This window comes from Silurus meridionalis, chromosome 15, assembly GCF_014805685.1.
Source record: "Silurus meridionalis isolate SWU-2019-XX chromosome 15, ASM1480568v1, whole genome shotgun sequence".
NCBI classification, from domain to species: domain Eukaryota; kingdom Metazoa; phylum Chordata; class Actinopteri; order Siluriformes; family Siluridae; genus Silurus; species Silurus meridionalis.
The window spans coordinates 21,855,321-21,871,567 of record NC_060898.1 but is presented as its reverse complement, the minus strand read 5'-3'; the positions used below and the strand labels follow the sequence as shown (position 1 = coordinate 21,871,567).

Sequence of the window (16,247 nt, the reverse complement as noted above, 5' to 3'; positions counted from 1 at the left end):
CTATCTATCTATCTGTCTGTCTGTCTGTCTGTCTGTCTGTCTGTCTGTCTGCCTATCTGTCTATCTATCTGTCTGTCTGTCTGTCCATCTGTCTGTCTGTCTGTCTGCCTGCCTATCTGTCTGTCTATCTGTCTGTCTATCTGTCTATTCTGTGGCAGGATTGATTCTGTGGCTGATATTTCCGAAACCACTTCCTGCATGTAATGTAGTGCTGAAAGAGGAAGTCTGTCTGCTCGGTCACAGTCTGGAGCACAGCTGTATGATGTAATGCCTGATCTTCTGACAGAAACCTGCCACTAGTGGGGGCACCGTGGAGATTTGAGCAGAACAGCAGCAGTTCTCTCTGTGCCATGTCCTCATCACATCACACATCAGTGCAGAATTCTTTCATAACCAGTCATAACATTCACGAACTTCGGATTTTATATAGTGATTATTACTTCTTCACACTTTTACCACAACATTGAAGGCACATAGTTAAACAGGACGTCTTCGGATGCAGTAGCATGAAATATTCCCTTCAATTGAACTAGGAGATCCAAACCTGTTCCAGCATGACAATGCTCCTGTGCACAACACCAGCTCCATGAACAGCTGCTGTACATGTGTTGGAGTGGAAGATCATCTGCTATAAAGCTCCAAACCCTATTGAACTCCTTGAGATGAATGTGAACCCGGACTGGCCTTCACACCGTCTCACCTACATCAGCACCTGACTTTTACTAACACCCTTGTGGCTGAATGAATCTCATACAAATCTCCACAAGCACAATCCAACATCTAGAGGAAGATCTTTGCAGAAGAGCAAGGCCCTTAACCCTCAACTGCTCAGTAGTAGGACGCTCTGGATAAGGGCGTTTCCGAAATGGCATAAATTAACTTTTCGATGCATGTGATGTGCATTCGGTTGTTTCCAGAAGCATCATTGTTTTTGCTTACAGGAAGAAGGTTACAGGTGAAATCCACCTGAGCGTCAGTTGAGCGGAAAGCTTCCTGTTTCTGCTCACACAGATTATAGACTATAGCTGTGCATTGTCTAGATGAAGTCAGCCAAAACAGCACATTAGCGAGAAGGTCTGAGGTTCCGTCTGGGTTCCAGTCCATCTCACAGATGTTAGGTGGGGTTGAGGAGATCAGGGCTCTGTGCAGGACACATTTGATATCTTCCATATAACATATCTTCATGATTCTGTCTTTGTGCATAGTCGAATTGTCATACTGAAACAAATTTGTGTGGATTGCTGCTCATTCAGCTACATAGAGGTGAGTTCAGGTACTGAAGGTCTGAGGTGCAGCATTCCAGTTCTTCTCACAGGTGTTCAATGGGATTGAGAAGGTCTTTTTGTGCAGGACACTTAAGTTCCTCCAGTCACACACTCACTATATCTTCATGGAGCTGGCTGGGGAAAACCCACTCAAAACCAGACGTCTAATCACAAGTTGGTCCTTGTCAAACTCAAATCCTTACGCTCGCCCATTTTTCCTGCTTCTAACACGTCAACTTCGAGTAAAAATGTTCACTTGCTGCTTAATAAATAAGTCCACCCACTAACAGGTGCCATAATGAAGAGATCATCAGTGTTCTTCACATCAGTGTTCTAATGTCAATGTCTGATCAGTGTGCAGATCAAAAAGAGACACACAAACCTGTACTGCTTTATATTTACAGTTTTTATTACTCTTATGTTTGCAAACAATGACATCCAGATATATTGGTACACAACTTATATTCTTGTCAGTGTATATGTGTGTAAGTTTGTGAACAGTGAGATCACAAAAAAAAAACCAAAAGAAAAAAAAACAATGGTCTTTACGTCAAGGGGGCTTCAGTATATTAACAAGGCATAGAGAGAGCAAACGACTGGATTCCGAGCGAACTGAATGCACAAACCTACTGCACATACAGCGAAGCTCTACGAGCCTTTCACATGTCCACTGATACTACATACACGGCTTTGGAATAGCAGAGGTCCGGCCTGTACAACCGCCTGCACCTCGTACAGAACTCCTAAAAGAGGCTAAAAAAGGTCCACCCTACCGCTATCTATCAAAACGCACAGGGGTTTGTTTGTTTACACGTCTGCATATTTGTCCGTCTAGAGTTAAGACGGTGCAGTCTATTCTTATTGCACTTGTTCTAGCTAGGAGGCGTCTTTATGGTTACCACACACAGCCAGACTCGACAGGTCCATCCGAAAGAATTAAGTGTACATGACAACGAAAAAGAAAGAAATAAAAAAGGTCACTAGCCTCCCTGATTTACGACAGGCCTGGCTAGAGCGCTCGTCCTGCACAATGATGCGATGCGGTACCGCTGAGACGTGAGCTGAAAAGCTTCCTTCAGTGGCAGCTGAGCCACACACACACACACACACGTATAGAAGCTGCAGAATGAACTCAAAGCTGTGACCATGCAAGACGTGGCCTCCTCGGTGTGTATTGGTGGTGGAACAAAAACCTGTTTTACTAATAAAGCAATATATGGAAGATGATTGAGCTGATATACAGACTGAACGTCCAAAAGCTTCTGGCTGCGTTTAAACGTTTCGGTGTCCCTTGGAATAATTCCATACACATAAGCAACCATTATATATATATATATATTTTTTATCAACTTCCTAAGTGGAGCGCAAAATGAAATGGAGATGACGAGATGTTTCACGTATGCAGGACCAAGTACCTGCTTTGCTTTGCTTGCATACACACACACACACACATCGTATTCCTCCTTTAAGAAGTGCACTTATAAGTAAGTCAGGGCTTTACAGCTGATTTTCCCCCTTCTCTGATTTGTCTTTCCCGTCCCCAAGACGTCTTTCATTATGTACAAAATCATATAATGGGGCCAAGTCAAAATCCTAACATACAAGGAATTTTTCCTTTTTTCCCCCTGAAGCACACATTCAAGATCCATTGAATTCAGTGGGATTTTCAAATGTCCCAACTCTAGAACGATGACTGTACAGCGTTTAGCACCTAAAATACAACAATAGAAGTCCTGGAAGAGGACAAACATTCAGTCAGATTTTAATTTGGTTTAGTGACAGAACAGAGAAAAAAAAAAAAAAAAAAAGACAGCTTCTTGTCCTCTTCTCTCTCTCTCTTGTCCCTTTCTCTCTCTTTGAAGTATCAGCGGATCATGAAAGGAAAGAAAAAGCGAGCCTGGTTTTCAGTGCCCTGCGTTTGTTTGCTTTTTTTTGTGTTTTTTTTTGTTTTGTTTTTTATTCCCCACAAAGGACCAGGTTTTTTGTAACGCGATGCTTGATGTTCCTAAACCCTTTAAGATGATGGTAAGCAAATAATAATAATAATTACAGTATACAAGTTTGGGATTCACCATGCAAGAATACTTTTTTTTTTTCTTAACTTATTTTTCTCTCCCTGTGAGGGTGTCTTATGTAACATTTAATAAGCTGAAACTACATCCAGAATAATTTACATAAAAGGACAATAGTTATTAGAAGAGTGCTGGATGGGGTGGTAGCCATGGTGATGAAGTGCATCCCCTGAAGGACGAGTGTTGTGGTAGGGAGGAGTGGGGGGGGTACACAGGAGGGGCGGGGTCGGGGGCGGGGCGAAGGGAGATCAGCGGCATTCCCACACTTTAACTATTTGATCTACGCTTCCAGTCACCATGTAGGGGGAGGTCTTGTGGAAATCTGCAGACACAAACGAAAGAGTAATAGATGAAAAAAAGGATAAGCAAAAGCATCTTGATCATTTATGACATTTTCAAGATCAAATCTTTCCAAGATAAAATTTTTTTCTTTCTCTGTCCATCACAAGTCCATTTCATTCATGTCCTGAAATCAAAACATCCCTATAAATCACATAAGAGTGAGGAGTTGAGGATGTAAGGAGAACACTCCACGCTGTTAATGGAATTCTCGGTCTAATGATATTGATTTGCCTCGGCGCAGAGTCATGGATCAATACCGAAGCACGCTAGCTGGCAACGCCTTTTCAGTCACAAATGAGACAAAAATGAAAAAAAATGTGGACAATCTTATTTTCCTAATGTACTAATGAAGCAAAAATGAGGCCTGGCATGTGTCTGACCAGAACACTTTTAAGATTGCGTCCATCCAAATATCCTGCGGCTTTGAGTGGGGAAAACAAAGGGGTGTGGCCAGACGTCGTGTACACGTTACATCATTGAAGAAGAGGAAGAAAAAGTCAGCAGATGCTTATTACGAATCGACGGCATTCAAAAGACAAATCGTTATTTTGCAAGTGCATGCTTCAGTTTTCTTACACATTTTTCATTTCAAAATTTTCTAAATATTTAAAACTCTAACAAAAACATGCATTACATTGCGATCTCTGATGTATTACAGAATCAGAATCTCTGATGTTCTCCATTCGTTTAGTCGCACAGTTTGGGGCGCTGTACTGTCATGGCAACAGCTACCTCACAAATTAACAACAAAACGCAGCTGTGCAGATCCGGTCTACCGCCGATCTTTTGGCAGCGCTGAAAGTCTGCTCCTAACGCCCGCACTAAGGCGGCGTTTTTCAGTCTCTGAAAACGTAGGTTTTTGCGTCACAGCGCGGACTGTAAAAGCAAAGGTTTTGATCACGTTGCTAAGAGCTGGGGAATTTTTTAAAAATGAAAACATGTTGGCCGTGGAGCCTTTTTAGACAAAACCGCCGTTTTCAGATTTATCTAGATTAATGTAGTTTATCTGGATCAGCCCTTCTTTCAAATTTTTTTTATTTAATTTTTTACTAATTCTTATTATATTTTAGAAAACTAAATAAAGCAATAGTATGGGAACATATTTTTCAATAATCAGTGGTGTTTTGGGTTTTTTTTTTCTGGCATATTAATCCAGACCTGGAAATCCCTCAAATCATATTCCATTCTTTTACATACTTTTCCAAAGTGCGTAGAAACCCTGCTGCATTTTCGTGCTCTGCTTTGAAGTCAGACACCAGACTATTAAGGTTTATATGGGAGACACGACAAAAATACTGTATTGCAGCAGAGATTACGCTTTGAAAGACACTAAAATCCTGATGTAGGAGCAGGATGATCCGCTGTGGTGACCCCTAATGGGAGCAGCTGATAGAAGAAGAAGAATAGTTAACTACTCCAAGCATGGTACACTATCTTATTGAAACCCTGGTTTATCTCCCTGTCTGTTCCAAAGTCAATATCACACAGCATACAGACTTCTAAGTGAATCTCACCCATAGAGGTAACGAAGTGTTCGTGGGCACTCAAGGTCTTCATGCAGCGCTTGTTCTTATAGTCCCAAGTGCGCAGGGTCTTGTCATCGGCACAGCTTACAATAAACCTCCCACCTGGGTGGAACAGCACACCACGCACCCAGTTGTCGTGGCCCACCTTGGAGAAAGAAAGCAGGGTATGTAGAAATCAGTATAGTCTACAAATAATGTTAAGTTTACAGTCAGTAAGAAATTTCAAGTTTCTTCATGCTGTGTTGTAAATAGTAATATTTTGGGTTGAACCAAAGCACCAAGGTTAATTTACCAGTGTCATAAGGCACATGCCAGTACTGACATCCCACATCTTAATGGTTTTGTCTCGAGACCCAGACAGCAAGAAGGGCCCGGGCTTACCGCTCTTTTTGTTCTGTGGTGGGAAAAAATGTAAAGAAAAATATTTATGGCTATAATACACTCTGCAGAGCCAGTAACATACGATGAAACACACACACACACACACACCTCAGAGCCAGTGGCCTCCAGTATAGTAGAATGGGCACTCTCTGGAGCCCAGGAGATACACTCCACGACATGCTCATGCTCCCGCAGCTCAGCTTTGCACTCCTTGGTGGCAGTGACCCACACTCGAACCGTCTGGTCGTTTGAGCAGCTGGCCAACAGCGTGCCATCCTGGTTGGGTCGCACCATCCTCACCCATTCCCGATGGCCCGTAAACGTCTTCACGCAGTAACTACGGGCAGAGAGGACATTTCTAGGTTACACTCTAATGAAAATATATTCAGCTCCATATTATTATTGTTTGCTAAGTGCTGCTTATGCAATATTAACACTGGTGCATTTTCCCTCTTTAATGTATTAAGTGTGTATTAGAAATCTGGAACCAGACTGATGGGGGTTTTCTCAATCTAATTCTAATCTAATCAACTACAAAGGTTTTAGGCCCGATTGCTGTATATTTATAATTATTTCTATAAATCCTCTTTGCATTAAAGACAGACATCTTAATTCATTGTGTAATATAGTCCGGAGACTGAAAATGTAATACATGACATTTAAATAGCATACTAATTATAAAGTGACATTCAGTAAAATCATAAACAACATGATCTATTTCTAGGCTATAATATTCACACACAGTGAAGAGTCAGCTCCGGCACCCGTCTAATCAGATAACCCGCCTTCTCTACTCACCCAGTTGCCACCTCCCACATCTTAATGGTTTTATCCCTTGATGCAGAAACAATATGATCACCGTTGGGCATGATGGCTACTGATGACACATTATGGTCGTGTCCTAGGAAAAGTGAACACAACATTACAGCTTGCACATGACTCCTGAGCAGGCAATACTATGTGTAATAAACCCGTTAACGCTGATCACTGGTTTAATTTCGTCTTTGCCAAATTACCAATCAATATGAATGCAATATTTAAAGCTGCAAGGTGATTAAAGCAATGATCAGCTAAGAGCCATCTGAGGGGGAAAAAATGAGGTTCAAGTTCATCTACATGGAGGGAGCCGGATTAATTATTGTAAGGCATAAAGAATGAAATGCACCAAGGAACCGAACAGAAGCGCCGCTCTGGTGGTAGATGCTGAAAATGATCCTAACGCTGTAAAATTTTTTTTGTTTTTTTGCACATCCTTGTGAACCATTTATTTGCCTGGTTTGCTCACCGTGCATGGTCCTGATGCACTCAAAGCCCTGGAAGTCCCAGAGTTTGATGGTCATGTCTGCTGAGCAAGAGGCCAGCAACTTTCCAGCGTGGTCAAAGGAAATGTCCTGCACCGAGTCTGTATGACCCTTCAGAGTTCTCTCGAAGTCTCCTGCTTCATAGTCCCACACCTAAAGATACAAATAAAGGCATTTTTTTTTTAAGAGTAATCTAGAGCTGCTGCTGTCAATTATTTGATTAATTCGATTATTCCATGGATTACCCGAATAATCGGATAAGAATTCTTCTTTATTATAGATCAATACTAAACAAGAGAGAGGAAAAAAAGACGGGTCTCTTAAAATGAAGTCATTTGTTTCCTTTTTAGAAAAACGTAAATTTTTATTGCTGCTCTATAGCGGAGAGATTTTTGAACCCACTGTTTATAAATAAAAAATAAAAAACATCGATTCCAGATTACTTTAAAAACGGTAAGCGCACTGTACGGTGTTTTCTTCATGTTTTCGTTTGTCATCTCAAACTTTGGAGTCTTTTTTAATCTTCTCCGTGCCGTTTTCTTCCCGTTCTGCCATTTTTCATTCTGTAGCATCTTCTATGTTCTACGGTCCGGTGCGCTCCAGAGTCTAGCGGGCGGTGCGTCGGTAATAATGGTCCGTGGGAAACACAATGCTCTGTGTATAGTTAAATGGACTAAATGAAGCAGAGACGAATCATTTGCTTTAATTAATTTTTGTAAGCGAATTACTTGAGGAATCGTTACAGCCCTAGAGTAATCTGCCCACTCATCTCCATCCTCTGTCTTCTCCAGTACATCACCATATGAAAGGCATGTTTATGCACACGATCCTGTCAGTCATAAAATCTTCACATGCAGATGGATTAACCTCTTGTTTGCTTGGGCTGGGCTTATAGTTTAACAAAGCAGTCTAAGTTAAATATTTTGAAAAATTATGGCAGACTGTATTAAACATGCTCCTAAAGCACCAGTGGCCAGCTGAGGATTGTTCCACATGATCAGCCTAAATATCCATGAAGTATCCAAAAGTCTGCATCAATGGTCCAGAACCAGAGTTTGCACATGGTTCTGCATTTAAGCTTCCCTCACCTTAACAATGATGTAATAATCACTGGAATAAGTGGACATTCTGCATCACCCAGATATAGATGGGTTCCATTTTAAGTCTGGTTCCTCTCGAGGTTTCTTCTCGAGCTGATAAACTTGTAAGGAACAAACTTATAGGCATTAACTTATACATTCCAACTTTGTAACCTCTGCTGCTTTGGGACAATGTCTATTGTTAAATGCACTCTACAAATAAAAACATTTATTGATCAGGAACATGATCAGAAAATTACCAGAGACTTTCACTAGAGCCTTGTAGCATTTCTATTGTCTTATTTGCTACGTTTCTGGTCATTGAGGATGAAGATACCAGACATTGCGGCTATTAATATTCTATCCATGTTGTCCACACAGAACTACATGTCGACTGTTCCTCTCCTCCCGTCTCCCACTGGGACCAAAAACTCCTATTGTAATAGACTCCAGACTATCCATTGAAATCATCTGAGCATCCCACAGACCAGATTGGATTAGCCTCCAGAAATGCCCCCACACTAAAGCTAAAGCCTGAGGTGTCGGAGTTACATCTCCAGAACTAGTAACCTGTATACTATTTCCCTATAGCATCATGACCCAATCAGCTTGTAAAAGCTCGACAGATTCCAGCAGCAAAGCGTTAAAAAGGTCAGGTGGTCGATTTGGTAGAGGGCTGCTTCCTGTGAAATGTCAGTGGCTTCTAATAGACCAGGCAGGAAGGTGAAAAAGCCTCTGATCAAAATGGAGTGCTGTGTGGAAGGTGCATGTGATGCCCAGACAACTGCTTGCTGTGCTGTTGCTCTGGGTAACTGGTGCATCGTGACTGTCTCTATAGAGACAGCCAGTGAGTCAGCATAAAACAGAGCGCATGTTTTTCAGACAAAAAAAAAATGGCAACATCGCAGCAGAACATAAACACTTCCTACTCCCCCAGAAGAGCCCTATACTTATAGCTCTCATAAGATATTTTGCAACAGACCTTAATTGTGGCGTCTTCTGAGGCAGAAACCATGACGCTGAAGACAGGGTGAAAGATAACACGTGTAACGGGACTCCTGTGCCCGCTGAGCGCGTACTTCTCAGGGGGTCGCGGGATCCACTCTTTCGGGTCCCTCTTCTGCCCCATGGGCCCTCCTAAAGTGATCTCCTCTTTTGCTTCGTTAAGCTTTGACTCCAGCTCCATTACCTTATTAAATGATAAAATCAGTTAAAAAAGAAGTCTGTAGATTAATATAAATACACATACACACACACACACACACACACACACACACACACACACACACACACACACACACACACACACACACACCACATATGAGCCGACATTTACAACACATACTGAACAAACTGGACAAACCTGATGCAGGTGTACTGACCTTCTTTTGTAATCTGATGACTGAGGTCCATTTCTTTTCCAAAAGGCCTGCATACTTCTTATCTAATTCTTCATTCTGAAGACCACAAACGCAAACAGGAGGTTGTAATAATTACATTTATTTAGCATGTTTTTTCCCCTTCTTCTTTGTTTTGGAAAATCAGATGAAATAATCTTACCATATCTAACTCTGCTTCCTTCTTAAAAACGGAATACGCTTCTTCGTAGCCATTTGATCGGAGGTAATCTGCTATCGCTCGATTTCTGAAAAGACGAGAATTTCCGCTCAGCTCCTTATACCGACAGTGATATTTGAGATGAGGTAATATGATTGTTTCTGTATATAATACAATATTAGGATACAACTTGCACTGATTTAGACCAAATTACTGATAAGAATAAATTCAATGCCTTTGAGAAAAATTAAAATAACAAAAAAACTTGACTTGTCATATTACATATAAACAGGCTTAGAGCATGGAAGCGTTCCTCAGCAGATGGACATAGACAACCTTGGTCTTTCGAGTGCTTCGTTATTATGTGAATGCACTTTCAACTTCTTGATGTGGTGGTAAATATTTTATAAACTGCGCATGCAGCTATTTTTGCATGGAGATGTTGGGAGTCGATGCCCAAACCCTCATTCACACTGGTGTTGGTGAAAGAGGTGTGGCTTTGATGAGACTAAAGGAGTGGATATGAACCAGAAATCATTTTGAATTACATGGTGCATCTATAAAAGAAAAGTAAGGCCAGATACGTGGTTACTCTCTAAACTGCTACCGCAAAGTTGGAAACGCGCAACTGTACAGGAATCTTTGGATTCGGTAGCATGAAATTTCCCCTTTCCTTTTAAACCTGTGCTAGTACAACAATGCCCCTGTGCACAAAGCCAGCTCCATGAAGATATGCTTTCCATGGGTTGGAGTCTCCTGAAAGATCTTCTGCTATAGAGCTTCCACCCTACGGAACACCTTTGGGATGAATGTGAGCGCTGACTGCACCCCAGGCCTCCTCACCTCCATCAGTACCTGACTTTACTAACACCTTTGTAGCTGGATGAGCGTAAATCTTCACAAACACACATCAAAATCTAACAGAATGCCTTCCCGGAGGAGTGGAGGGAATTTTAACAGCAAATGGGGATAAATTTAGAATAGGATGTACAAAAGGCAAGTACAAATCTTGTGCTCTGTATCTATGTTTCGTCTCTTAATAGTGAGGCTTGAACTCCTTTACTGAGCTACCAGTTTATGCTTCAGACTGATGCGTAAGAATTCATCTTTAATAGGACCAGCATCTTCTCAAACGAGATCGACTCTATTCTTGCACTTGAGCATGCAGTGTATTTAAAATATGCCACAAAAATACCTTCTATATTACATACACTAAATTGCCAAAGGTTTGCAGACACCTAATCATTCGTATGGTATGTGTTTACATTTTTTTAGCATCGCATTCTACATTAGTCCCAATTTGCTCTTATAATTCCCTCCACTCTTCTGGGAAAATGTTCAACTAGATTTTGGAGTGTGCTTGTGGAGGTTCATGCAGCTACAAGGGTGATAGTAAAGTCAGGTACTGATGGAGGTGAGGTGAGAAGGTTTAATTCAGTATTCACATTCTCCCCTAAAGGTGTTCAATAGTGTTGGGAGCTCTATAGCAGGAGATCTTCCATGCCAAACCATATCTTCATGGAGCTTTGTGCATTGTCTTGCTGGAACAGGTTCGGATCCCATAGATCGAGTAAAGGGAAATTTTCATGCTACTGCATACAAATACGTCCTGTACAATTGTGTGCCTTCAGCTTTGAGATTACAGTTATGCTGTTGAAAATATATGTCTGGGAAAATCAAGGCGTCCCAATAGTTTTTCCATATGGGGTCTCTGTGTGCACAAGAGACACGTATGGGACAGACGTAAGTACTCATTACATTTTGGTTTCGCTAACTCGAGCATGAAGGCTGAGAAACCGAAGGCTCCCGGTTATAGGAGTCCTTTATTAAATATTGAAGCTAACTAGGTCTCTCGTGAAGCTCCCTAAGGTAAAGGCAGACAATGTGCAAGACTGAACAGGATGGACGAAGCACAGGAGTCATATTGGTGCGGTTTATTTTAATGAATCTGAACCAAAACCTTGACGCAACACCATCAATGAATCAGCACCGCATCAATTGCGAAAGGTCATGCGCCAAAAAATCTGTCCAAAACCTCTCTATGGGCACAGGATTATTAGCAACCAGGATTTGTATCCTGATGCGTGCCAGATTCTCTGGATATTTTCAAGATCTCTTTGAAGCTAAATGTTTCAAGGCTTTTGTTATTTGTGAACTCACAGCTCATCTCGTTGCCTCTGTGACAGCACCATTGTGGCAGGTGTACAGGGGCGCTGTCTCTGCCCCAGGCAGGGAGGCTGTCGATGATCCTCAGTACGCTCAGCAGCTCCTTGCAGGATGGACGCCTGGCAGGAGGGACGCTCGCTCTCTGCCGCCTGACGTCACTCGCTTTCCTGATCGTTTAACTCACGGAAAATCTTCAACACCGTGTTTTTCCTTTCATCTACACAGACACGGGAAAAGAAACGGAAATCCACAAGTCATCTCTACAGATCACATTCAGGTGATTCAAATCATGCAAGAATAATACTTGTTTATTACTAGTTTATTTCTGAGACATCGAATTACAGAACATGCGTTCCACTGTGTCAGGGTGCACAGATCTATTTCCCCCTCTGCTTTTGTTTCAAAATAAAGAGATGACAAGGTCCCACACCACACCATTATGTTTATGGTTCCCTCGAAAATGATTATAGCGGAATCTCAATGTGACCTCGGAACAGACTACGTCAATGACCAACGCAGGGAAATCTACAATTATTCCTAAACTTTGGAATTCATGCTGAATGGTACAACGTATAAATGAGATGCACTAACAGCAGGTGCTTTGCAAAGCTTCTCACCATCTCATCGCTCATTCATTTGTAAGTTTTTTTACTAGACCACGTGATTGAAAAGTTTCAAGCAGCCTTTCAAGCAGGCATGAGATCCAATTCGCAGGACATTCCTGCTTTTAAAAAAAAAAAATGCAACGGAATTGCCATCAGATCGCTTGAGGTGGAGGTTAACAACCCCTGGCTTAAAGCTTTACGTATAATCCAGACCCTGAGTTCACCAAGACCAGGGTAACATTGGAATCGGGTAAGGAAATGGTTCAGCGTTGTAATGCTTTCTGTCCAAGTACCTGTATACATGTGTATGTGTGCATATATCTTCCACTCAGAACAGCTCAATGGATGTGAAAATATTCAATCTGGCTATTGGTCAAACCCATTCAACATACATAAAACACGAGCTACAGACGTCTCATTGGCAAGAGCTATAAATATTGAATTGGATCGCTGTAGTGTACAATAGTCTGACTCATAATTCAAAGGTTGGTCATAAGAGCTGAGCTGTGAAATAGTTTGTGCCAAGGCAAGGATCCCATCTCGATCACAGGTCACGCCGGGACAATATGATATGAGGAAAGCATGAAGCCCAAAAGAATGATGCACAAACATCTATTAAACCATCGAACATTTCAACAAGCAGAGGTCGACCCAGCGATGTTTTATTCTGTATGACAATGGCGTGTGTGGGCATTAATAAATATCCATCAGCGACTATCAGCGGGGCATCAGGAGCTATAAATCTTTACGGCTGTGAACTTTGCCTGAACGTTAACACATGTCAGGTTCAGCTCTTTATCTTGAACGATGTGTGGCTTTAAACTTGCGTAGACCTGCTACGCTGACAAGTCGAAATGCCAATTCATCTAGAGATATGAATAAAGAGAGATAACGCCGATCAAAAACAAAATTGTAGAGTCTGAGAACACGCTTATGAAGTGTATAAGAAAAGTATTTTTTCCACATTTCTAATCTTTAGGTTGGACTGAACAAATGACAGACAGGATGAGCATCCATGCAAAAAAAGAAAAAACAAGCAATCCAGACCATTTTCTGCACACTGTTTATTTCAGGAGATTTTGCTAAAGCCACTGCATAACCAGTTGTTAGAGATTTTACATGCTATCTATACCAAGGAATAAAATACAAATTCTAATGAACTTTGTGTGAACCAACCAATTTCTAAATCAGTCATAACAATATCTTCCGGTGAACTTCATAATCCGACAGAACCTGTACAATAATTTGCATGCGGCTCTGAGAGCGCAAAGTTATTTTTAACCACGAAAACTCAAACGAGCGGGTAGCATGAGCTGACACGTGGACGAAGAACAGTGCTGGATGGGGCCGACAAAATCTGACCGCAAAATCCTGTAACGGAATGCGATGGAAATCAAATTCTGGGGCGTATGCAAAAACGGGATCGCGTTAGGCTTGTGATAGGACGGTGTATTCGTCATGACTTTACAGTCGAACGCTTAAATCGTTCAGAAAAAAAGATGCTCTCATTTTTCTTTGCCTAAATGGGAAAAATCCCAACTTTAACACTTTGCTAATGATACTGTCAGTGACCATTGGAAAATGCTTAAACACTCTGTGTTATGTTGATCTTAAAATTATATGAAAAAAATTATATTTAGAGTTTTTTCCCCTCGACTGCCACCGCCAACAAGTAGTTCCCGACCATCAATCACAACAATCACATCTCTTTTTCTCTTTTCTTGAATTTAAAACTGAGGACAAAAAATGCTTTGTCACCTGTGTTATCAGGCTATCGTTTCTCATGAATATTTTTTTAATATAATAAATCATTAGGGAATTAAATAAACCCTGGTGGAAGAGGAAAAAAAAAAAATCAATATTGCACAAAGCAAGAATCGCATTACAGAACAGGGTCAAATGAAGCCTGTGGTAAAAACAACAGCATCAGTAGTCTTCACTTATTAAAGGCAAAATATTTACAGCTACAGACGGAGGAGTAAAAATATTACTTTGACCAATTATATACAGTATGGAAGAGATTTCTTCGATCCAACCACGCATTATATTGTATGCCCTTGAAAATATGATTACACCAGTAAATTGTGTTTGTGTGTGTGTGAGAGAGAGAGAGAGAGAGAGAGAGAGAGAGAGAGAGAGAGAGAGCACAGAGACAGGCTTATCTATCCAATTTAGACATGGCTTCAAATGGCCAATGCTATGACTTTCTAACAGCTAGAAATCCCTGACGCAGGCAATTTTCTCCTGCGCTAGACTTTCATTCTGACAGACACTGTACTACAAATTGCTCGGGCTGCCACGAGAAGATCAGGACCAGCATCATTGTGCCAGAAGCTCATCATGAAAAGCCGGTGCATGTTCCTACGCGGATAAAGTCATGTATGTAAAAGTGAGTAAACATGCTGCGATGAACCAAATGCAATGTTACATTGACCATTAGGGCATTTGGAAGACACCCCTTATCCCCTTAAACATGCTGAAGGGTGAAGGGCCGTGCTCAAGGGCTCTGGAAAGAGAAGGAATTAGAACTCACGGCCTTCCAATCAAAGATCTAACGTCTGAACCTGAATCGGACTTCCAGAAGGATAAACATCAAATTCCAGGCTATAAGAAATGCATTTTAAACATCCTTTGGGTCGAAGAGCTCTGTCGATCAAACCATCTAATACTAGTAAAGATATTTAGCAAGTGATGGGACCAGAACCTTGATGGACATGTTGGGGATTCTGTGGATCATTCTTATGGTCAATTATAGAGCTGGGACTGAAAGTGAAAATGTAAACCTGGTACATTGGAAATATGTTCTTTCCCCTGAGGACTGATACAAACAAATAAATTGATTGAACTGAAGTACTGTATACGATCTCTCTCTGTATATAAACTATGACGCCACACGAGCTGATAGAAATATACTGAAGCAGTCTTGAACGTCCATTTCATCCTCAACCTGACACACCATTTTCTCTAAATAGTCATAAATCTGAAAAGCCCTGATTTAGCAACTCCAACCATCGTTGCTTAGCCAAATAAACAGCTAACGCTAAACCTAATGATTGATCATTCTGAACAATTTTTAATAGTCAACATCCACAGGTTCGGATATATCCATGCATCCATAATTAAAGATGAAAATAAACCTTTAGAAAAAAAACGAGCAAAGAACCGCTAACGTTACACGCCCTTCACAGCTAGCATGCTAGCGCCGGGTACCGTGTACAGACCCACCTCAAAAACATCATCACAGACAACACCCAAGCTAACGCTAACGCTATACGAGGTCCTAAAACGTCCAAGAAGTGAACATTTCCCAGCACACGTCTTTGGACAGTAGTAGTAATGATAATGAAAAGATGTAATAGTTTGATAGGCAGGTATTGAGCTAGTCAGGGAGTCAGTCTGAGAGAAAGTGTGTTAGCCAATTAGCCATAACACGAATCAGCAATGTCGCCGGGTGGTTTCCGTGCTTTAAGTGTATTAAAAACATTCAGTAGAAATCTCATTTCGAAAGCAAACGAATCCTTAAACTAAAAGAAGTCCAATACGCATGATTTTATTTTTTATAAATATTTCTTTGAACCACTGACGCCCTGTTTTTTTTTTTTTTTTTTCTCCTCACTCTCGCTCCCGCGCCGCCATTTTGAGAAACACACCACTGAAACGGCGCACATTTCTTATTTTGTTTCTCTTTCCAGAACAAAATAATATCCACTGAAACCTCCAATGCCTTCCATTTCTTACCTTAAACGACTCACAGCGACAACGCAAGATCAGCGGAGGTAATAAAAAAAATGAAGACGAGGCTCCACAATAAAGTCACTTCCGACTCCCCCGCCTCGGTCAGCCCTGTTTCTCCTTCCCCGAGCTCTGCGCCGCATTCGCCTACGGACGACGTGCGCGCGCTCGCCCGCACACGAGAGCGCGCACGCAGGCAGGCCTGCAAATTGCGTAGGGTC

At 41.4% G+C, this 16,247-nt stretch overlaps 1 protein-coding gene across 1 annotated transcript; it reads right to left on the bottom strand.

The window, feature by feature from the left end:
* Positions 1 to 1,653: 1,653 nt before the first annotated feature.
* On the bottom strand, positions 1,654 to 16,184 carry pafah1b1b (platelet-activating factor acetylhydrolase 1b, regulatory subunit 1b). Its single transcript, XM_046868096.1, has 11 exons — positions 16,033 to 16,184; positions 11,684 to 11,906; positions 9,527 to 9,611; positions 9,349 to 9,423; positions 8,949 to 9,155; positions 6,872 to 7,040; positions 6,385 to 6,487; positions 5,695 to 5,923; positions 5,498 to 5,599; positions 5,194 to 5,350; positions 1,654 to 3,659 (listed from the first exon to the last, which is right to left on the bottom strand). Exons 2-11 carry the CDS (start codon positions 11,713 to 11,715, stop codon positions 3,586 to 3,588), a joined length of 1,233 nt encoding a protein of 410 aa, XP_046724052.1. The 5' UTR covers positions 11,716 to 11,906; positions 16,033 to 16,184; the 3' UTR covers positions 1,654 to 3,585.
* Between the last annotated feature and the right edge of the window lie 63 nt (positions 16,185 to 16,247).